Source organism: Elephantulus edwardii, unplaced genomic scaffold (assembly GCF_000299155.1).
Source record: "Elephantulus edwardii isolate Elephantulus edwardi_28Jun2011 unplaced genomic scaffold, EleEdw1.0 scaffold00008, whole genome shotgun sequence".
Lineage (NCBI taxonomy): Eukaryota > Metazoa > Chordata > Mammalia > Macroscelidea > Macroscelididae > Elephantulus > Elephantulus edwardii.
Genome location: NW_006399758.1, coordinates 15996868 through 16021919, shown reverse-complemented (window position 1 = coordinate 16021919; position 25052 = coordinate 15996868). Strand labels below are relative to the sequence as shown.

The following is a 25052-nucleotide window of genomic DNA, read 5'->3' as shown; positions in this document are numbered from 1 at the left end:
CAAGGATGCTTTCGGCAGAATGTTAAATGATCCAGGAATTATTAAAAGAAGATGGAAAGAATATACTGAGTCACTGTATCGAAAGGAACTGGCAGACACAGAAGAATTTCATGAAACAACAGATGAGCAAGAACCTATGGTGATGAAAGAAGAAGTTCAGGCTACTTTGAAGGAAATGGCAAAAAATAAGGCTCCAGGAATAGATGGTATACCAATTGACATATTTCAGCTAAAAGATGCTGCCATGGACGTGCTCACCAAGTTGTGCCAAGAAATCTGGAGAACAACCACTTGGCCAACTGACTGGAAGAGATCTATATTTGTTCCTATCCCATAGAAAGGTGACCCAGCTGAGTGTGGAAACTATAGAACAATCTCACTGATTTCACATGCAAGCAAGATTTTACTGAAGATTATCCAAAAATGACTGGAACAGCACATCAGCAGAGAACTGCCAGAAGTCCAGGCTGGGTTTAGAAGGGTACTAAGGATATTGTAGCTGAGGTTAGATGGATCTTAGCTGAAAGCAGAGAATACCAGAGGAATGTCTATTTGTGTTTCATTGACTATGCAAAGGCATTTGACTGTGTGGATCATAACAAACTGTGGCTGACTCTGAGAAGAATGGGAATCCCAGAACATTTAATCGTGCTCATGCAAAACCTATACTTGGACCAGAAAGCAATTGTCAGAACAGAGCAAGGGAACGCTGCGTGGTTCAAAATTGGGAAGGGTGTACGCCAAGGATACATCCTATCTCCATACCTTTTCAACCTATATGCAGAACAGATTATCCGGGAGGCTGGGCTCTATGAGCAGAAATGTGGGGTCAAGATTGGTGGACGATTTATCAACAATCTGCGTTATGCAAATGACACAACCCTGCTTGCTGAAACTGAAGAGGACCTGAAGCGCCTGCTGCAGAGTGTCAAGGACTTCAGCCTACAATATGGATTGAGGCTCAGTGTCAAGAAGACAAAGATTCTCACCACTGGACCAATTGGCAGCATCAGGATGGGTGGTGAAGAGATTGAGATTGTACACAGCTTTAGTGTGCTTGGCTTCACAGTCAGCACTCTTAGCACCAGTAGCCAGGAAATTAAAAGGTGCATTGCCATGGCAAAGTCTGCTGTTAGGGACCTCTCCAAAGTACTGAAGAGCAATGGTGTCTCTCTGGAGACTAGGGTGCCTCTGATACAGGCCATGGTCTTCACAATTACTTGTTATGCATCAGAGAGTTGGACAATGACCAAGGAGGATAGAAGGAGAATTGATGCCTTTGAGCTGTGGTGCTAGAGAAGAGTATTGAGTGTACCATGGACTGCTAGGAAAACAAACAGATTTATCTTGGAGAGGGTTAAACCAGGTGGCTTCTTGGAGGCAAGGATTCTGAGGCTTCGTCTAACATATTTTGGACATGTTGTGAGGAGAAACCGGTCCTTGGAGAAGGACATCATCCTTGGGAGGGTGGAGGGACAGCACAGGAGGGGAAGGCCCTCTATGAGGTGGATTGATTCAGTGACTGGGATAATTGGGATGGGAGTGTCAGAGACAGTGCGATTGGCACAAGACAGAGCAGAGTTTAGGGCTGTTGTACATAGGGACACTATGAGTCGCAAGTGACTCGACAGCACATAACAACAGCAACAACAAACTTTTCATTTATTATCTTTCACCTGAGTTTTTTCTTCTGTCATTTATTCTACCAATAAAACAGTATACTTTTTAAATGTCTCAGTCATTAAAGTATATGTTGTTGTTTGCCATTGAGTCACTTGCGACTCATAGCGACCCTATGGACAAGAGCCTTAAGGCCTGTTCTATCCTCTGCCAACCTCACTGTCTTTTACACACCTACTCCCATTACCCCAATCACTGAATCGATCCATCTCATTGAGGTTCTTCCTCCCTTGTACTGTCCCTCCGCTCTCCCAAACATGATGCCCTTTTCCAAAGACTGGTCCCTCCTTGCAACATGCTCAAAGTATGTCAGAAAAAGCTTCAGAATCCTTGCCTTCAAGGACTAGCCTGGTTTCACCCTCTCCAGGATGAATCTGTTTGTTCTCCTAGTACTCCATGGTATATTCAACACTCTTCTCCAGCACCCCAGTTCTAAGACATCAATTCTAGTTCTAGCTTTTCTAAAGTGTTCTAGTATATTATGTTCTTAATCTCATCATACCATTCAGAATCCAAATGAATCTGATGTGGCCCTGTAAAAATAGAAATAAATGCATGTTAAACAAATGTACTAATCTGTTTAAATGATATCCTTATCCAACATTTAGAATTTAACAAATCAAAGTCTGATTTAATTGACAAGTATTGAACTCAGAGAGTTAAGGTCTCTTTAACTCATACAAAGAGCCTGGATAAAGTATTCAGTTGCTGTCTTTTTCCTTACAAATTCAGCAGTACCTGTGTTCATCAGAATCTCTACTTAATTGGGTTTAGGCTAACAGGATATTGCTGAAAAGGCCTGTAAATGACTCTTTCTGGCAGTTTGGGATGGGCAGTACATCCCTTTATTAAATCACTAAGAAAATATTGAATTCAGGTGTTAAAATGCTTCCAAATATATTCAAGTCAACACTTTTCTGCTTAATTGAGACATTGAAAAGGAATCCATTTTTGTAAGGAACTCATACTAGATGTATAAATTAGGAAATGATTGGAAGCTTGTCATCATATCCTGCCTTAACCAAAGCTGCTGATAGATTCTAGAATAATACAGATATAGAATAACTCTGTCTAAAGGTTTTCCATAGAAGAGTGATTTCTTCAGTACTTATCTGTAATAACAGAAGCAAAATACAAAGTCCAGACTTTTAAGAGATTATGTTTTATTTATTCAAGCTTGACATTTCTTGCATGAGCCCTAATATGTTCAATTCTTTGTTAGCTATATTAAGATACACTAAGTACCTTGGCTTTTTAAATGTTCTGGTTATCATTTCTCTTTAATTGTGAAAGTTCAGAGAGCAAATTGCTTGCCATTCAACCTTTTATACACATGTTGTTTCATGAATCTAATTGAAATGCTCACAAGTTAGCAGTGTTCTTCTAGATTCCTCTGTGTGATTCTTTTTTCCACTAATCCTTGTCTCTTACCCCTTCCTACCTTCTGAGTGTTACCTCTGGCTATAAAATCAAAATGATGACCTTTTGATGTTGAGTGGTATTATTGTTCATCATATAAAACTATTGATTGCTTGGAAGTTGAGCCACAGAAGTGAGTGTCATTCCAGGCTTTGAGGATGAGTAAGACCAACTAATCTGGCCATTTCTATGATTTTGAGTTTTGTTCCACATTTTTCTCCCCCTCTGCCCAGAGCCTGCTGCTGTGATCGATCCCTTTTAGTGGAGTCACCAGCGGTAACTAGTCACTGTCCAGTGCTGGGCTCAGGGTCATGGAGGCTGAGGTGCCCTTGGTCCTTCGGATTGATTGTTTCTTTCTGTCTTTTCTTCCCATTTCTTTGTTCCAGATGGTTACACCTTAGGCGGCAGATTTTAAGACACACTAATATAGCTCCCAGTGAAAGAAAGGAAAATTACCCAAGTGATGGATTTGACACAGTGACTGCAGCAATGGGCTCGAGTGTGTCAGAGATGATGATGATGAGAAAGCCTAGGACAGGGTTTGAGTCTGTTGTTCATAGAGTCACTGTGAATTGTACTTGACAGTTCCTAACAACAAGGGAGCTCTTGTGGCTTGGTGGTACGGAGCTGTACTGCCAACCTGAAGGCATACAGTTTCAAATCCACCAGCTTCTTAGAGACAGAAAGATGGTCAGTCACCTACTGTGCAATTTACTGCCTCTGAAAACCCGCTGGAGAGTCGGCTATGCATCAGTTCCAATCCCATGGTACTTAACTTTATCTTTAAAAAAGTCATTAGCTTATTTTTGTTGTTGCTTTGTGCTATTGACTTCTTGTGATTTATACAGACCTTATGTACAATAGCTCAAAACCCTGCTTTATCCTGAGCCAATCTCACTGTCTCTGATATATCTACCCCCCACTATCCCAGTTATTGTATCATTCCATTTCATCCATGGTTTTCTTCATCTGTGCTGTCCCTCCACCCTTGTAAGCATTATATCCTACTTCAGGGACCGATTCCTCTAGGCAACATGCCCAAAGTATGTGAGAAGGAGCTTCAAAATCCTTGCCTCCAGGAAGCAACTGGGTTTCATCATCTCTAAGTCAGACCTATATATTCTCTTGGCTGTCCATGTTCAATAGTCCAGCACCACAACACAAAGGCATTAATTCTTCTGTCATCCTCAGTCATTGTTCAGCTCTCTGATGTAACATGTAATTGCAAAGACCATGGCCTGGATCAGGTGCAAATGCCAAATGTGCCTAGTCATAATCAAAAGTAGAATTAAGTAAAATATCTGAGTCATTTTTTGGTGGGGGGAATAGTCTGCATTTTTTCAAGAAGAGTAATTTTATAGGGAAATTCCTAAAAAGCTACAACCTCACAGAACATTTTTATTTTGACCCAGAAGAATAAATACTTCCAAGATAGTTGTGAGAAATTTTCAGGCAAGTGTATTTCTTGGCCACATAATTACAGAGCTAGAATAACCACTGAGAAATCATTTTGGTCTACGTATTGCAATGAGTTCCCTTAGTTTTTCTTTCTACATTCAGTTCTAAGATCTCTAGAGCACTACTGTTTATTGTGTAGACCAGATAGATTGTAGATTGTAGAATGTTTAACAGTCCATGGCCTTTCCTGCTGCCCTGGACAAAGTCTGGTACTTGCTTCCTCCAAGTGTCCCCTCCCCATCTCTCTTCCCTTCCTAATATTTTTCTTCCAATTCCTTTTTTTCTTTCTTTATGTTTTCTCTCTTTATTTTCTTCACTTTTTCTCTAGAAAACTTATATACACACATACACATATCATAGAAAATTGAGTGCATTTAGAATGCAAATATCTATTTTGTATAACAACACAGAAAGAGTAGAGAATGAGACCATGTTCTCCAGCTCATTGTCAGCACCATCCGTGGAGTACTCACATCCTGTAGCCTCTGGAAAGCGCGTGTGTTCTCCTGAGAAGATGAATGTGAACAGAGCTGGCCTGTTATCATGGAGGCTCCATGGAGGAGGTAGGATTTGGGAGAGCTGGGGGAACACAGGCAGGTTGGAAGCTGAAAAGTAATAGATAGAAGCAGGTGCCATTCACATGAAAAACATAGTAAATGCACCATGGTGTGAAAAGAGAGCATGCCATGGTGTGGAAGGGTGTGCCTTATGGAATAAACAATTTGTGTTCAATTTTGATTTACAGCAGATTTTTATTTCAGCCCCAGTTTTAGACCAAAATCTGCAGGCAGGCTTTGGTGACTTTGCTCTTATCTTTGGCAGCCAAATAGTGAAAATTCAACTTATACATCATTTGTGACATATCTGAACTGCAGTGTGATCAATGACACCATCATATCTGATCAATGTAACAGTGTTAGCAATAGGATAAGGTATAGCTTTAATATTTATTAATCTATTTACATAGTTTCTTTAAGACATAAACAGGAATTCTAGAAGTAACTTAATGAAATGTTTATCCATCAAAATATAATTGAATAGTAAAATTAAGACTAATGGTCTTGATTTTATATAGAAAACAGATATTAAGACTTTCAAGTATTTGAATAGAGACATTAAGTTGATACAGATATTAGCAGAGAGTACATTAGTTAATTTTAGAAAAAAGACTATAAAACTTTTGAACCAAAATATTTATAAAATGGAAATAATACAAAGAAGTATAGAGACAGAGCCCATCACAAATCACAAGAACTTTCGTAGACTGATAACATTAAACAAAGTTCTTTTCAAGGCTTAGTTTTTAACAAGTTAACTCTACTTAAGACATGAATTTTCAAGAAATGACATCTTATTTGAGAATTCTTCATATCCTGTGAGGTGGGGGAAGAAGAAAAGCGGAATGTCAACTTGACCATTTCAACATTTCATAGGGAGGAAACGCAATGTCATCCATGATAAACTACTTTCAGGCAAAACTAAGAAGTGTTAGAGAAAAATGAGCTGCATGAAATGTTCTTGTTTCCCCCTACCTCATGGAATGTGAACATCTCTTTAGAATTGCAAGTTTACAGACCAGTTAGAGTACCACTGACAGCACTAAAACTGGTTACTAAGCCTACCCTAAAAAAGTACAGTTTTTAAAATCTTATTGCCAGATATTTGAAAAACATTAAGCAGCTTCAGCTCCAAATTACTGTTCTTCCATTTCCTGGTTTACTCTATGAAGATCGAATTTGTCTATAGTTTTAGTTTCTGCTTGCTGAATGTTTATTTTATCGTTCACCATCCAGCCAGAATAGATATTCTCTGCCCCCTTGCTCAGATTCTAACAGTCACTTCCAGTGTGCCTTGAGTAAACTATGAAACATCTCAGCATCCTGACATTTGATGCACACTGATCTTAGCTTATACCTTATGCACTGAGAAAGGAGGAGATACATCTGACACCACTGTCCCGTAGCTGAGTCCTAGCAGTCACTAAGGGGGAGCTGCTTATCCTGTGAATGAGTGGTCAACCATTTTATTTATTCAGTTTTTTTTGGGGTCAACCATTAGATTACTGATCAATTAACATAAATTGAATGCTGGTACTTCACAATAAGGTAGAATAGCCTATATAATTCTAGCTTTGAGCTGTGGTGCTGGAGAAGAGTATTGAATGTACCATGGACTGCCAAGAAAACAAACAGATTCATCCTAGAGAGGGTTAAACCAGGCTGCTCCTTGGAGGCAAGGATTCTGGGGCTTCGTCTGACATACTCTGGACATGTTGTAAGGAGAGACAGGTCTTTGGAGAGGGACATCATGCTGGGTAGAATAGAGGGACAGCGCAGGAGGGGAAGACCCTCTATGAGGTGGATTGATTCAGTGACTGGGATAATCGGGATGGGTGTGTCAGAGGCAATGCGATTGGCACAGGATAGAGCAGGGTTTAGGGCTGTTGTACATAGGATCGCTATGAGTCGCAAATGACTCGACGGTGGCACATAACAACAACAACAACAACAACAGTTTAAGAGGAAGCATTGCCTGGGGTTAGACTGTAGGCAGGAAGACCTATCAGAAGAGGGACAGTAATTTAGATTCTTGTACTTAAAAATTCTTTTATTCACAAAAACCTTTCTAACAAAAATTCTTGACACTACTTTTAAGCACATTTCCTTTTGATGAGAAAAATTCCTGTATATATTCATTATACTTTTTTCACATCCATTCAATTTACACGAAAACTTTGCTCAATGCCTCAATTTTTTCAGAAAATATAATAACACCATCAGAAAGTCACAACTTTTCTGGAATGTATTTAACTAAGTATTTATTAGCACCTTCTTTGTGACTATGAGAATTTTGTCCTTTCTGAGAAAATAATTTACTTTATCGTAAGTAGGAAGCTCTAGTGGCTTCCTGGCAGGAAAGTATGATCAATACGTATTATAAAGGCGTTGGTGTAGTACATTTTTCCCAACTCTAACTTGAAGTGCACATGTTTTACTTATGTTTGCCTGAGGTAACATTACTTTTTAAATGTACGTCTAGGTGGTTTTTGAAAAAAATTCATGTCGATTACAAAACTTCGTCAAGAGAAAATGCAGATCAAGGCAATATGATGACATGAATGCCTCTACTTTGCATCATGCTGCAGCAGACGGACAAGTGGAGCTGATGGAGATGATCGTCAATGACTCCTGCTGTGACGGTATCAACGCGTTGCCATAACTATTCAGTGAACCCATCATCCCTCTAGATTTATGGGGAAGTGTAGTACGAGGTCATTCGGAAGAATCTGTCTGTACCAGGCTGTCTGTCTGTCTCTCTCTCTCTCTCATTGTTATTAAACCAGTACTGATTCATAGCTGACCCACTAGTGGAGAGGTTGTAAGTCACAATGGAGGAGATTGGCCATCTTTCTCCTCCTGAATTGTGAGTGCATTTGAACCACCAACGAGGTGCAGTTTTTGGGCTACCAGAGGTTGTTACAGGCCAGTGCTACTCAAATTCTCCCACTGGAATACCAAAGAAGAGAGTACACATCATACCTAGGGTCTGAGGACAGTCTTCATGTAATTCTGTACTGTTTATGCTCAGATTATTTTGCATTTTCAATTCCTTATTGGATAAAATTGATATTCAAAGAAGTTGTAGCACTTTTTCCTGTCCCTATGAAGATACCTAACCTTGTTTGAAAAACTCAATTGTAGATGTAATGGGTGAGATGGATATCTCAAGAAGATTTTAAGCAGTACTGGGTCAAGTTGAACTTATAGCCACCCTCAAGTACAGAGTAGATCTGCACCATAAGATTTCCAAGGCTGTGATAGCTACAGAAACAGACCGCTGTATCTTTCTACTACAAAGTAGTTTGAACAGGTGACCTTTCAGTTAGGAGCTAAGAATTTAAACATCATGCCACCAGAGCTCCTGAGGATCAGTAGGAGATTCTTAAACTAAAAGCTCTCCATACCCTTTGCAAAAATAACTCCTCAAAAAGGCTAAATGTAAAAGTCAAATTTAAGTTGTGAATAAACTAAACAACTCATTGTTGTCAAGTCAGAACTGACTCTTAACTGACCCTTCATGAGTTTCTGAGACGGTAAGCTGCTTGTGAGGAGATTTCTCATTTTTCTTCCCCAGACTTCTTGAGGATTCTAACCTCCAGAGAGGTGCAGCCTTTGGGTTTGTAGGACAACTCCCTGTTTAGTTGATATGCCCTTCTTCATTAAATTTGATGCAGGATAAAATGTTGAGTGATATATATTGTCATGATCAGAATTATTGTTGCTGTTGTTAGGTGTCACTGAATATACTCTAACTTGTAGCGGCTATGAATGAATCATAGATCTGAACCTTGTCCTATCTCATGCCACACTTGCACTTCTGATATGTTTGAGCCCATTCTCACAGTCACTGTCAATCCATCTTTCTCGGGGTCTTTCTCTCCTTCTTTGATCCTTCCTGTTTTTCCAGCATGATATCCTTTTTCAACAATTGATCCCTCTTGACAACATGCCTAAAGATGATCAGAGAGGATGGTCAAAGAAAGTGTGAGTGTGCGTATGTGTAAGCATGCACACTCATGTTACTGAAAGTTAAGACTTGGGTGAGAGAAGGGACATAGTTGAAAATAAATTCACATCACAGGAGAAATGTCCCATATATCCTAGATTGTCCCCATATGACATTTGAGTGTATATTTCTCTCTCTCCTCAGATACACAACTACACCAACACTAAATAAAGTTTATAAAACAGAGACTCCTATCTTTTTTAGAATAAATATGAGACTCTACAAGATGAAATAGACTTATTCTTAATGCTTAACTCACAGAGTCAAAAGTGCGATATTGTACGTTGTGGAAATGTGTGGGAAGTGCGTGTAACATAAAGGGGCTTGTGCTTAGCTTGGAATTTATTAACTGTATAATTTTTTTTCTTAACAATTTTTGAGCAATTTCTATCATGATGCTCATAACTATGCTAAGGTAGTTAAAGATATTATATAATATTAATTGCCCTGTAGCCTTGCAAGGTTATGAGAAATTAGAGAAAATTACACACCTTAGGAGCTGAATGGACTTGACAAAATTTTTAATTTATCAGGGCCTCAGCTTTTTGGTCTGAAATAAAATCATAATATCTAAAAGGGCTATTGAAAAAGTTGAATAATTGCCATCTTATTCAAGTAAAATACCTGCATGGAATTACCTCTTTTGCATAATCTCAATATCTTAACAATAAACACAAAATTAATATTGGAGAAATATATCTGTTATAAAACAAAGATATATTTCTTATAATTCTATAAGTAGACAGACTTATCCTTTACAATAAGGTCAACATTGACTATCTGTGCATTGTCCACAGGTGCTCAGTATATATTTCTTGAGGACCCAAGGTATATTTTTTTCTATATAATAGGGAAGACACAGACTATGATAATTGGACCTGGTACAGAATTTGGAGAATATAGTCAGTCAGTAGGTGTTGAATCCAGTCAAAGCCAAATCTGATCTTCATTTTTGTATCTTTTTCTAGTGGTGAATGTGATGGACAATTATGGAAATACACCTCTGCACTGGGCTGCAGAAAAAAACCAAGTTGAAAGTGTTAAGTTTCTTCTCAACAGAAAGGCAAACCCCAATCTCAGGAACAACAGCATGATGGCTCCTCTCCACCTGGCTGTGCAGTTTGGGAACATTGAGGTGGTGAAGGTAAGGCTGCCCAAGACTCATGTGGGGCCAGAGGTGAACCCCTTGTTTGCCTCCCTTGGCCTGGGAAGCATGGCCAGCCAAAGATGCCAGGGCAAACTAATGTAATCCTTATCTTCTTTTCTTGTGACCAACTATTGATGATGGTGATGAAAATAACAATAATTTTTCTCACCTTTAATAAATAGCCTTTTTTGTACAAAGAACTTTTGTAAGAGTTTTGCATGTTTTAGTTTATTTAGTCCTCAAAGATAATTGATGCCTTTGAATATTGAATGCCAGGAGAACAAACAGGTTTGTCTTGGAAAAGATGAAAACAGGCTGCTCCTTAGAGGCTAGGATTCTGAAGCTCCTTCTTACAAGCTTTGGGCATGTTGAAAGGAGGGTTCAGTTTTAGGAGAGGGACATCACTCTTAGGAGTGTGGAGGGACTGTGCAAGAGGAGATCTTTGATGAGATGGATTGACTCAGTCGCTAGGGTAAGGCAGATAGGTATGTCAGAGACAATAAGGTTGGCTCAGGATAGAGCAGGGTTCAGAGCTGTTGTACATAAGGTCTCTATGAGTCACAAGTGACTCAATAGAACATAACAACAACATTTAAAAACACAAACTATGAGCTATAATTATTGTAAGATCTATTTTATCACTGAGAGAGAATATTAAAACTTGCCTACTGGGATGTCAGAATTCTTGAAAATTGTCTTTAAAACCATTATGTTGGTTTCGAGCTACCTTTTGAGAGCACATGGTCTTTCAAATCATCAACAGCTGTGGGACCAATATAAGAGAGAGCGCTTCCTACACTATGAGATACCCTGGTGACGATGGTGGAGAGAATGTGGAGATTGTGGCACTACTGTGAAGAGATCATGGCAAGGTGTAACCAGAGGAATCCTGCATTTATGCTAAAGTTAAAGGTTTTGCTTGCCAGATAATTAGAAGAAAAGATGACTTATAAGTGCTCTGAAATAGTTTGCTGAATAATTGGGGAAACCAGAGGTTTCTCGTATTTGTGCTGCTGAACTGAAACCAGACTACCACTAATTGAAGAATGGTGCCTTGTTAATCTAGTTTGGGATTGCTGTACTGAACATAGACTTGAATTATGTGATATTCTTTGCCTCCCCCCTACTTGCCAAACTATTTTTCTAAACAAACCCCACAATTGTGAAACTCTTACCCAATGACTGGTAGAAATAGATTCAGGAGCATAAGGTGTAGCATATCTGACCAAGCAGTTATCTGTTTGCTGCTATGGATGTTAGCAGTTTTGTTTGCGTCTTTGCTTCTTATCTGAGTGTTTTAATGGCTAAAAGGAGGGAGATGATGAGTGACTTGGGGGAAAGGGAGAATATAATTCTGATTTTTCTATTTTGAGTGATTAGAGACTTACCATATGGTTGATGAATTTCTTATTTGTTTAATGTTCCCAAGGCTTGGCAACAGTTTTGCTCAAGTAGATAAAACCAAAAGAATACAAAACTTGAAATAAAAACAAAAAGCCAAAGCTATTTATGCTAACTAGACTCTGACTTATGATGGTCTAGGCGGAGCTCTGGAGCTTAGTGGTAAGGAATTGTGCTATCACCACAAAGGTACACAGTTTGAATCGACCCACAGCCCAGCACAAGAAAGATGAGCAATTTCCTCCTGTGCAATTTACTGCCTTTCAAACTCGCTGACAAATATGGGTCGGTTCTGACTTGATGGTACATAACAACAGGTGTGCTTCCTGGCTTAGTGTGATTGATAGTCTCTGATAACTCATTGGAAGGTCAGCTATAGGTCAATTCCAACTCCATGGAACATTACAACAACTGGTATGTCAACTCTAGAGATATGTGAGCTATAGGGCTTTCAGTGTTTGATCTTTTGGAAGCAGATGCAGGCCTTTGTTCTAGGCCACCTCTGGATGAACTCTAAACCTTTCAGTTAAGAGCTGAACATTCAGTCATTGCACCACCCAGGAAAGACACACTTCTAAGTACCCAAAGGGTAAGATTTAGGACATAGCTTCTAAACTACATCCTGTACGCCCACAGAATATATTTACACACTCTAGAAAACACACATGCATGCTTAACTGGAATCCAATTTAAGAAGGGATCACATTCAAGGAGTTCATTACTGAGAGAGGCTATTTGGGACATATAAAAGTTTTGTTCTACAAAACAGTATTGCAGATAACACTGTGGCTGTTGTGCTAAGAGACACTCAAACCCACTTTATCTGTAAGTGAGCAAGTAGGTCCCAGAAATATTAATGAACTTCTCATTCCCTTTAGCCCAACACCCTTCTCCCAGATGGCTGAGTCCTTGACATTATGAGGCCTATGGAGAGGCTGCTGGAGGAGCAGTTTCCACTTTCCCACCATACCTTGCTCTATCATAACACCCATCCTTGCCAGAATTGTAACCAAAAAAAGCTCATGTGTTTTCCTCTCCCACTTGCCAGTTACGCACTTGAAAAGGGAGGAATTACGCAATCCTAATATAAACCGGGTGGCTCCTTGGAGGCAAGGATTCTGAGGCTCCATCTAACATACTTTGGACATGTTGTGAGGAGAGACCAGTCCTTAGAGAGGGACATCATGCTTGGAAGGGTGGAGGGACAGCACAGGAGAGGAAGGTCCTCTATGAGGTGGATTGATTCAGTGACTGGGATAATAAGGATGGGTGTGTGAGAGACAGTGCGATTGGCACAGGACAGAGTGGAGTTTAGGGCTGTTGTACATAAGGTCGCTATGAGTCGAAGGTGACTCGATGGCACATAACAACAACAACAACAACAACAATATAAATCTCTCCAGTCTTCTGTGTAGTGCTGGCCAATGATAGCTGTTGAGTAGAATGAATGGATGAACAGGTGTATAGGAGTACTGACTGGAGAAGGAGAGAACTGAGTTATCAGCACACGGGAGGATAAGTGAAGCTCTGTCAACAGGAGTAGGTCCTGAGAAGGTGATTTCTGACAATAACCCCCTTCTTTATTTTCAAGTCACTTGTTCATGGGCTCCTTGATGCTTTTGTGTCATTTGGCTTGAGCCATTAATGACTGCAGAGACTCCCAGAGATTTCCCATTTTTCCCTTTGGGGTTTCTTCTGAAGGATGTTTGCAAAAGCAAATGCCTTTTGGCTTAATTAACTTGACTGTGAAAGTATGATTTGAGAATTCAAAGGCAGGTAATAATTGAAAGATTTGTATTAATTAGAAATCAGAAATCTTCAGACCAGCCAATAGAGAATGATAGATAGCATGTAAAAACAACAAAAAATGTTCAGAAATGGGCCTATCTGTGTTTGTGAACTAGAGAGCAGGCACAAAGAAGAGTCCCCTAAGGAGATCCGGAAGACAGAAGAATAGAATTCTAAAAGAACAGAAACTGTCTTTTCCTTACTTAGTCTTCCTGGCTACAAATAAATCTAAGGATGTTTCCACATCATTTAGTTTTATGAAAGATGAAGAGAAAAGGAAAAAAGAGAAAGAATTTTGGGTCCTTCTCTGTGTGCTTACCTGAAATTGTTCTGTTGGTGTATGTCTCCCTGCAGGGATGCCCCTCCAGGCCTGCCTTTTAAAAATGGCTACTCCACCGGCCATCCTTGAGATCTTTCATAGCTCCCCATGCTCTTTTAAAGTAAAAATAATCATCACTAATATATCATCTAACATTGTTTCAGAAACAGAAGAGGGCATGTGTACTGCTTCTTGGATACAGTGGTTGGAATTAGGAGCTGGTCCTTTCTTCTCAATGGTCTCAGACTTTAGTTCTTATAAAGGTTGAAACTCAGAATATAGAATTGTTTGAACTTCCCATGAAAATATTTAGATTCTCACCTGAGATTTCCCTACAGAGCTCATTTGTTAAGCTTCCAGATTTCCTTGGACTGAGTGAATTGACATAAATTCCCAGAGTAGTCACTTTCTCTGGCACTCCTGCCACATGTAATTGATCAGAAGATTTTTCAGTACAGTACATTCATAATGACCCAACAGAGTGTGGAAACTATAGAACAATCTCATTGATTTCACATGCAAGCAAGATTCTACTAAAGATTAACCAAAAATGACTGGAACAGCACATCAGCAGAGAACTGCCAGAAGTCCAGGCTGGGTTTAGAAGGGGTCGTGGTGCTAGGGATACTGTAGCTAATGTTAGATGGCTCTTAGCTGAAAGTGGGGAATACCGGAGGAATGTCTAGCTGTGTTTCATTGATTATGCAAAGGCGTTTGACTGTGTGGATCATAACAAACTGTGGCTGACTCTGAGAAGAATGGGAATCCCAGAACACTTGATCGTGCTAATGCAAAACCTATACTTGGACCAGAAAGCAATTGTCAGAACAGAGCAAGGGAACGCTGCATGGTTCAAAATTGGGAAGGACGTATGCCAGGGATGTGTCCTGTCTCCATATCTTTTCAACCTGTATGCAAAACAGATTATGTGGGAGGCTGGGCTCTATGAGGAAAAATGTGGGGTGAAGATTACTGGAAGATCTATAATCTGCATTATGCAGATGACACAACCCTGCTTGCTGAAACTGAGCAGGACCTGAAGTGCTTGCTGCAGAGGGTCAAGGACTGCAGACTCCAATATGGATTGAGGCTCAATGTCAAGAAGGCCAAGATTCTCATCACTGGACCAATTGGCAGCATCAGAATGAATGGTGAAGAGATTGAGATTGTTCACAGCTTTAGTTTGCTTGGCTTCACAGTCAACACTCTTGGCACCAGTAGACAGGAAATTAGAAGACGTATTGCCGTGGGAAAGTCTGCTGTTAGGGACCTCTCCAAAGTACTGAAGAGCAATGGTGTCTCTCTGGAGACTAAGGTGTGTCTAATGCAGGCCATGGTTTTTGCTATCACTTGTTATGCATCAGAGAGTTGCACAATGACTAAGGAGGATAGAAGGAGAATTGATGCCTTTGAGCTGTGGTGCTTGAGAAGAGTATTGAGGGTACCATGGACTGCTAGGAAAACAAACAGATTTGTCCTAGACAGTGTTAAACCAGGTGGCACCTTGGAGGCAAGGATTCTGAGGCTCCATCTAACATACTTTGGACATGTCGTAAGGAGGGACTGGTCCTTGGAGAGGGATATCATGCTTGGGAGGATGGAGGGATAACACAGGAGGGGAAGGTCCTCTAGGAGGTGGATTGATTCAGTGACTGGGATAATTGGGATGGGAGTGTCAGAGACAGTGTGATTGGCACAGGACAGAGTGGAGTTTAGGGCTGTTGTACATAGGATTGCTGAGTCACACGCAACTCGATGGCACATAACAACAACAATAACACATTCATAATACATGGATGTTATAATTAAATAACCAATTATTGTAAGAATGTAAATTCTATTGCTACTTTGATAGATTATATGTGAAACTATAATTTCTTAGTTATAGAAAATAAGATTATATAACTCGTAGATTGCAGCTTATCTTCTGAGTTCTTTTCATCTGTCTATATTTTTCTTGTCTGTTATGATGTGCTAAATTTTCAGAACACTTTCTTTTATTCTGAGTAGTACTAATCAGGTAGCCTAATTCTTTCACTAGCATTCACGGCAGATCTTTCATTGATAAGGTGCTCTGGTGTTATTCTGTGTACTATTAAAAACACATCCAAAAACCCTGCTTTTTCAAATATTTTTTAACAATTTAATTATAATTATGTTTTAAGGTGTTGATGGAATTTTGCTGTATGAGAAAAGAGCGATTAGAGATGTACAGATTCTTGGCCTAGAAATAGCTGGTAATCAGCCAACCTACTGAGGGAGTAAAGAGATATCAATTAAACTCTGTAAGAAAAATTTGTCACTCATATTATCAGATGCTAATTTCTTACATCTTAGAATGTAAGAAACCACCCCAGATGAGGTCCCAGTTAATTCAGTCGCACCCAAATCACATTAATCTTTGTCCCTACTGAAGTGAAAGAATTGACATTTCCCAAGAGCTTGCAGTTGAGGTAGAATGCTAATGCCTGGGGGTCAACAGGAGAAGGGCTGTTTCTGCTCTTCCCACACATACATTCCAAATGAGTCCATAAATGGACTGTCTTGAAGCTATTAATATTTTTCACTTAAGTGCATATTTCTAGAGCTATGTTAATATCTCTAATTCTTACTGTATTTCCAGTTCCATAATTCAATATTGATGTGACTGATACATAGAGATCAAAGTCATTTATATTTGAGAAATGTATTTCGTGTCCATTATGTGCAAGAAGTTTTTCCAGGTGTTTTTAATACACGGCCTCTGCCATCAGTAAGCTTATAATCTAGTGGAGGACACAATACCCTGGTTGGAGATGTACAGTTGAGCTGTTAGCCAGCCTGCCTTTCTTTGTGTCTTGTGTAGGTCCTGGTGGAACATAGAAGCACTAATATTAATTTGGAAGGGGAAAATGGAAACACTGCTGTGGTGATCGCATGCTCCAAAGATAACAGTGAAGCTCTGCAAATTTTGGTTTGTAAATGGATTTATTTTTCTATTATCATTTTGTTACTATGTCTTGAATTATTGTTGATTTTTTGACAACAGGTCTTCTAGTTTTGTTCTTTAGCAAAATATGTAGAAAATACGCCAGAAAATTTGTTTTGTGCTTTTAGTTCTTAGATACCTAACTACTCTTAATTCCTAAAAGGGTCTGAAATGGTTTACTCAAAAGTGTAGGAGAAAATGTGAGAAAACCAATGTGAATTTATAATCTTAACTCCAAATCTTGGCACCTACTCCAACAACAAAAGTGTAGACTAATTTTTCATAAGAGTGGCATCCACCTCCTAAACAACATGCCTCTGCAAAGTCTTAAGAACTTTGATAAATGAAAATTTAGAAAGGCTTCAGGCCTTTTGTTCATAGGGTCACTATGAGTTGCACTTGACTCGACGGCAATTAGCAACAATTAAATATAGACACAAAATCTTACATAAACTACTGTTGCTGTTGTTGTTAAGTGCCTTTGAATCATAGGCAATTCATAGTGACCCTATGAATGAAAGACCTGAACACTTCTATAACTTCCATCCTTTCTCCAGGTTCATAGGGTTTCCAGCAGCAAGATACTTCAGAATCTAGCAAATTAATTAATAAAAATTAATAGAAGGTATGCCAAGGCTTTGTTGTACCGTTTCCAAGACTGTATAGATACTTTAATATTAGAAAATATATTGATCAATTATATCTACCTATGTTTTTATCCAACAAGTCTATAAATCTGTAAGAAAATGACAATGTTCCAGTAGAAAAATTGACAAAGGACATATGAAATCTCAGCAATATTTGTAATTACCAAAGAGAAAGAAAAATAATGAGATGTCATATTTTTCACTTGTTAATTTTGCATGATATTAATATGTTGTTGATAACCAGTGTTAATAAAAATTTTGATGAGTCAGGAAATTTCATTCACTGTTGGTAAAAATATTTTTTAATAAGATCATTCCATTCTTAGGATAGATCCCAACAAGATCATTAAAATTATAACACATTCCTATGATTAAGGATATGAACCTCAGCATTCTAAGTATCAAAGTGTGAAAACTAGAAAAAGTTTATCAAGATTGATCATACAGTTTTTATATGCAAAAATATAAAACTAGTCAAAAAACTTACTTGAATAGTAAAATATTATTTTGCATACAGACTATTGCTGTTCTTTGTAATTTAGAGTTAGAACTGACCCATAGCTGACCTTCTGGCAGGTTTTCAGAGGCAGTTAATTGTATGGGAGGAGATTGCCTATGCTTCTCCCATGGAGCAGCTGGAGGCCTTAAACTGCATGCATTTGGGATTGCAGTGCAGCTTCTTGCTAGTAGGTCTCCAGAGCTCCCCTATACAGATTATTATTAAGTAAAATAGTTTACAAACAGTATTATAGAAATTAATATGCTAAAAAGACTAAAAACATTATCTTCTAATATATAAACAAATACTATGTCAAATGTGAAATTAACGGTAGTACATATGTTTCATACTTTCCTGCCCTTTTCAACACCTTTCATGACAATAAAAGGTATTTGATAAAAGATAAGAAGCTTTGGTGGCTTAATGGTAAGGACTCGCACTGTCAATGGTAAGGTATATAATTTGAATCCACCAGCTGCTCCATGGGCTACTGATGAGTAATCTCCTCCCATGCAATTTATGGTTTCTGAAAACCCACTGGAGGGTCAGCCATGGGTCACTTTCTACTTGATGGTACACAATAACAATAGAAGATATTTCAAACAATATACAGCTCAATTACCCATGGCAAATGGAAGTTGAAGAGGGTTCCTCAGTTACAAAGGTAATATAATATTCAGTTGTTCTAGCTACATTTTAAAGAGCCCAGGGGTTGTAGGGAGTTGTGGTGCTAATTCAAAGTGGATGCGTCTTCTGCATATTCAAAAGGACCAGTGGCTCTGCAGGAGGAAGATGGGCAATCTCCTTTTGTGTGATTTACAGCCTCTGAAAACCCACTGGAGGGTCAACCATTAGCCAGTTTCTACTTGACAACAATAAGAAAACAAGAAATTTCATTTTAGTAAAGGGCTTTTAATAAGTGAAAATTCCTAATTTCATAGTTTTGAAAGGAATGCTTGTCTAATAATTTATTTCCGTAAAAATAATAAAGGGTTTGGGAAATAGTGCTTTATTTGCGTGAGAAATTGGAAATGTACATAGGAAGAGTCACAATAATGTTAAAAATATTCTCATTCAAAATGTGTTCGTTTTATTTTGCTGGATATTCTATTGAAATTTTGTATCTAGATAATACTTGATTTGGAAAAGACAGAAAATGTAAAGTGCTTCTTTATCAGAATCTTAGTATAGCTGCAAAATTTTTCTTGCCTGCATTCCATATCATGTAACGATTTTCTTTCTGATATTTTTAAACTGTAATGTTCAGGGATATACTAGAATGAAAGACTCAGAATATGGTCTGAAAGCACATATAGATTTTTGTTTAGCCTAGTGGTTTAGAGTTACACTCACTCGTGTCACTTATTTGACTTTTTTTGTTTGTTTGTTCTTTTTGTTTCTGTTCCCCCGCCCCTAGTTTAGTAAAGGAGCTAAGATGTGTATAGCAAATAAGTGTGGATGTTTTCCTATCCATCTGGCTGCATTTTCAGGGGCCAAAAGATGTATGGAACTAATACTACAAGTCGGTGAGTAGAGACTTTACAACATTATATAAAGGGTCTATTCTTGGGGTCGGGTGGATATGGAGTTCTATGTATGTCTAAATGTTTTCTTTTAAAACTTGCTTTTATTGATTTTGAGTATTTCAGTCACCTTGAGGTTTATTTCCTTCTAAAGGTGAAGAAAATGGCTATAGCAGACAGTGTCATATTAACTTTGTTAATAACGGGAAGCACAGCCCTCTCCACATGGCCGTTCAAAGTGGGGATTTGGAAATGATCAGAATATGCCTGGACAACGGGGCACAGATAGATCTAATGGAGGTGATTGTTCCTCATTTTTCGGTAACACATTATTTTCGAATTGTCATAGAAATAATTTCCAAAAAAAATGCTTTGCAGGACTTTTACAGTTACATTAAATTATGATTTATTTAGATACAATATTTAAAAATCAACCTTCCAAACTTATTGTCATCAATTGATTCTGAGTCATAGTGAAACTGTCCTATCAAGACTTCCAAAGTGATGAGCAGATTGACACATTGTGCTCTATAAACTAGTTAGTGAGTTCAAACTGCTGACCTGTTGGTTAGTAGCCAAACACTTTAATCATTGCACCACTAGGGTTCCTGGTGGAACAACTGGAGGGAAACAGATATTGAGGTACAAATCAAGAAAAGATTCACTATTTCAACCTACATAAAGAAATCTGAGGTGCTACCCCAAACACTTTTGGCCATAAAAAAAAGAATTTATTCCATTTACCTGTCTTGAAGTAAATGCATTTGATAATAAATTAAATTAATTTACATAATAATATGCTTAGCCCAGAACATTAAAGATTAGTTGCTAATCTTTTGTGAATTCTTCTCTAAAGTGATCCTATTTTAAATAAGGAATATCTTAACTAATTTATAAGGCTCTGCATGTGAAAGTAATGGCAAAGCTCTGTAGTCCCAACTTCATGCCCACCCTCTGTAACTCTAAGTACAGAGTTGTAGCTTGCTTTGTCTGTTCATCTGGCCTGGGGTCCAAATTCTTCATGTCCTTTGGATGGATGAGAACATGCTCCTTTCCCAGCTATTGTAAAGTCCAGTCAATTTTAGAATGAGAAGGACTTTCTCCAAATCATATCAATGTCCAAATGAAGATGATCAAAGATATAAAACTTCTTTACACAGAAAGAGTTCATAGCAATGATGATTTTACACTTTTAGGAGAATGGCATCCAGATAATGATGATAAAAGTATATATTAAGAACTCACATATTTTAAGAAAATAGTTTTTACTTATAATATTTGTATTGATGACTTTGAGTAGATAAAACTGACCTCTGCTTTCATCATTATTCTTTGATTTTATTGACCACTGAAGAATCTAGTACCTGAAATGGTAGTATACCATATGTTGAGTTTTTAATATTGATTCTGGTGTCATAATTATTCACAGAATGGGAAGTGCACCGCTCTTCACTTTGCTGCCACCCAGGGAGCCACGGAGATTGTTAAATTGATGTTATCCTCCTACTCTGGTGACAGTGATATTATTAATGCAGTGGATGGAAATCAGGAGACATTGCTTCACAGGCAAGCTTCCCATCTTGCTTTCCATATACAAATTTTTAATGCTTACCTGTTAAACTGTATCTTTTAAGTATAACTTAGCATTGATACTGGCAAAGCTTACAGAGCTCAAAAGAACATGTACAATAGAATTCTAGGTTCAACTGGAATCTTGTTCCTCTGGAATTAGAGTAAATGTTAAATAGATTTTCAGAGAATATTCTCCTTAGTAGCACGTTTAAGGTGTTCTGGGAGCTTAGTGGTAAGGAGCTGCGTTGCCAACACCGAGGTATGCAATTTGCTCGACAGGAGAAAGATGGGCAGTCTCCTCCCTTGTGACTTACTACCTCTGAAAACCATTTACAGAATCTTCTATGGATCAGTTCCAACTCGACTATACTCAACAACAACAATAGAGGTATATTTAGACCCAACTGTTATCTATTTAATTTAGATTCAAGGTTATCATCAAGAAAAGGATATTTTTTCAGTTAGATTGCTGAAAAGGTCAAAATACAAGTTTTTTCAAAGCCCTATCTAAACTGCTTTGATTCCTCATCTATGTCTTATGTTAATTTTAAATGAAGATAATGCCCTGGGTATGGATAAATGCTCCACTCTTCTCACCCTGTTTTTCTCTTTTCTACTCCCACAAATATAAAATATTTTCAAAACGTTAGTAAACTATATGCAACTCTCAAACAATGTAAACGTCTCTGGAGAATACGGCACAAAGTGTCTGAATACAGGACAAGGGAATTCTGGTGACATCGTCCATGGAGAGTTGAGCTGTTAACCCAAAGGTGGCCCCTTTCTGGCAGTTCAAATCCACCAGTTGCTTTGTGGGAAAAGATGAGCAATCGCCCGTGTGATTTACAACATCCTGAAAACCCACTGAAAGATCAGCTAAGGGTCAGTTCCAACTTGATAGTGATAAGTGAGAGGTTATGTCAGGAATCAGGCAGGATAGGAAAAAGTTTAGTTCCTTTGGGAAGACAAGAATTAAATGGTCTAAGGAGCACCTAATCCAAACCATGGTGTTTTCAATTACTTCTTATGCTCCTGAAAGTTGGACAGTGAATAAGAATAACATAAGTGATGCCTTTGAATTGTGATGATGGAAAAGAGTACTAAATATCCCATAGACTATCTACAGAACTAACAAGTCTGCCTTGGAGGAAGTGTATCCATGGTGCACTGCCCTATTTTGTGCCATCCTTAACATCTCTGACATTCAATGAGCCCACTGCATCTCACTGTTTCAATCCACCTTGTTGAGAATTTTCTTCTCCTTGGCTGATCCTCTACCTTTCCAAACATGATAATAGCCCCTCCTAATAACATACCTAAAGTATGTGAGATGAAGCTTCATCATCCTTGCCTCCAAGGGGCATTCTGGCTGCACTTTCTCCAAGATGTATGCCTAGCAATCCATTGGATAGTCAGCACTCTTTCCCAACACCACAAACTCAAAAGCATTCTTCCATCATTCTTGTTTATCATCTGGCCCTTAGATGCAAAACAAGTGATTGAGAAGACCATTTCCTGAAGTTTAATTTGTTGTTTTTGTTGTTATGTGCCGTCAAGTCACCTGTGACTTGTAGAGACCCTATGCACGACAGCTCTGAAGCCTGCCAATCTCGAGCCAATCTCACTGACTTGACATTCTTACCCTCACTATCCCTGTTACTATATCAATCTGGCTCATCTGGGGTCTTCCCACCACCCTTCCGAGCATGATATCCTTCTCCAAGGACTGGTCCCTCCTGACCATGGTGCCCTAAGTATAATGAGACAGAACCTCAAAATCCTTGCCTCTGAGGAGAAGAAAATTCACACACACACACACACACACACACACACACACACACACACACACACACATTCCTTCCTCCTCTCCACTTCATGAATACTTAGAATAGCATCTTGATCTTTACAAATTTTGGCAAAGAAAAGCCTATATAGTGTCCTTTCTGACCCCTGCAGTGAATCGTTATGCTTCTTGCTTGCAGCTGATACATATTAAGTATATGTAAATAATTCTATAATTCAACTTATGATTAGTGTTGTTATTGTGCTTTTGAGTTGGCACTGACTCGGAGCTGACCCATCAGCAGGTTTTCAGAGGACGCAGGTGAACACTGCTGATCTTGCCCGTGCAGAGCAGCTGGTAGGTTCAAACAACATGTCTTTGATTTGACAGGTCTACCCCTTACCCACTCGGCCGTCAGAGTTCCCTCCATGGATAGAGAGGGTCATTTATTTTCATCTTATACTTTAAGCTTTGGGGATAAAAACTTGTACTTACTTCAGGGATAGAAAGCAATAATTATGATGGTTTTACAGGGAGAAATAAGTTTACTATAATTTAAGGGAAAATTGTAATGGAGTTGACTGTTTGCTATTATTACTTTAAAAAAATTGTCCTTATCCGAATCATGAATAGGCTTTGAAAGATTCCTAATTAGCTAATATCCTATACTATTGTTAAATAACAAGTGAAATTACAGGCGGCATCTTTATTTTATGCATCTGTACTGACAGTAATCTTCTGTTGTAATTATTTTTTTTCAGAGCTTCGTTATTTGATCACCATGAACTTGCAGAATATCTGATTTCAATGGTAAATATTCAGTTGACAGGTTTCTGTTCCGTGTTACTATTTGCAGTTGAAAATCAGATAATTACATAAAATAGATTTTCAAAAGAAATTGAATTTTTAATTCCTGCTTATTAACAGAAAGTTTTATAAAAGTTGGGTTGCTATCACTGCACACTGTGTTAATACATAATTACTACCCTTTGTTATCAGGAAGTCTGAATTGCTAACGTGTGATTTTGTGCTACCTTGTTTTGAACATGACTTAATAGTACTATCAAGGTCATAGTTATTATACAATGTGAATCAGGGGAAGGAAGCCAGCAACAATAAAAAGAATTTTAAAAATCAACAATAAAAAAAGACATAAATTCTAGTTCCTGGAGTTGACAGCATAGTTGGCAGGGCCACAGGGAGCAAAGATAGCAATAGAGGACTGTGGATAGCTTTCTAGGGAAAGAGGGTGGGAAAAGACAGAACACACAGATTTCATTGGCCAGATATATTTTAAATTTGTGCTTTGGAGTGTTTGCCAAACAGGAAACATAGGAGCTTGCAATCCAGTTATAGAAGAAAAGTTACTTGGTACGGATATTAAAACACTATAACTGAAGCTAGAAAATACAGTTAATCCATACCTGTATCAATGTTTATAAATAACGCTAGAAGTTTATAGGTGCAATGCACAGGAAGTGGTTCTGGTCGACTGTGGCCCTGTCCTAGGAGAGCATTAGATGAATTAGAGGCAATGTTGGGAAGTCCTAAACATAAGTCAGTTTGCCTGCCACTGGAAATGTCACTAGGTGACTCAGGGCTATGTTTCAAAAAAGCTGAAAAAGCAAAGAATTGAAAAACATTTTCGGATAATCTGCTACCAATGGAAGCATGAGATTTTTTTTCCCCCCTCACTGAAGCCAGTCAGCTTTTGGGTTAAATTTTAATACATTTTTTAATAGAGAAATATATGATAGATTTAGTTAAGCCCTATGATCTTAGCAATGAATGTAATCCCTTTTGTAGTACTTAGCCTGCATTTATTGTCGATAGCAGCTATTGAAATTGTAATGTTTACATAGATGAATCCTGGGAAGTGACCATAGTTTTATGATATTCATGATTTCATGTAAATAAAGTGATCTTTCTTTAATTGGCAAAAAGAAAATCCCTATTAAAAAACCTCCTTTCAACATCCCATGGACTGCCAAATGAAAGGAAAAATACATCTTGGAGAGTATGCAGCTTGAGTGCTTTTTGGAGGCAACAATGATGAGGCTTCGCCTCACATATTTTGGGGATCATCTTAGGAGTGTTTATTTCTTGGACAAGGACATAGTGCTTGGAGGGATGGAGAGTCAGTGAAGAAGAGGAGGACCCTTGGTCAGGTGGATTGACACTGTGACTGCCTCAGTGGGCTCTAGTGTGTCAGGAAGTGTGAGGATGGCACAGGAATGATGGGGTTCAGATCTGTTTTTCACAGAGTCGCTATGAGTCGTACT

The 25052-nt window shown here is 38.4% G+C and overlaps 1 protein-coding gene across 1 annotated transcript in view; it reads left to right on the top strand.

The window, feature by feature from the left end:
* The window catches only part of TRPA1 (transient receptor potential cation channel, subfamily A, member 1), a 68387-nt gene that overhangs the window by 2143 nt on the left and 41192 nt on the right, over positions 1-25052 (top strand). The window contains exons 2-8 of the mRNA XM_006880540.1: positions 7597-7756; positions 10092-10267; positions 16624-16731; positions 19310-19418; positions 19570-19715; positions 20845-20981; positions 23532-23580. Coding sequence (XP_006880602.1) covers positions 7597-7756; positions 10092-10267; positions 16624-16731; positions 19310-19418; positions 19570-19715; positions 20845-20981; positions 23532-23580 — 885 coding nt within the window. The remainder of the gene's footprint in view (positions 1-7596; positions 7757-10091; positions 10268-16623; positions 16732-19309; positions 19419-19569; positions 19716-20844; positions 20982-23531; positions 23581-25052) is intronic.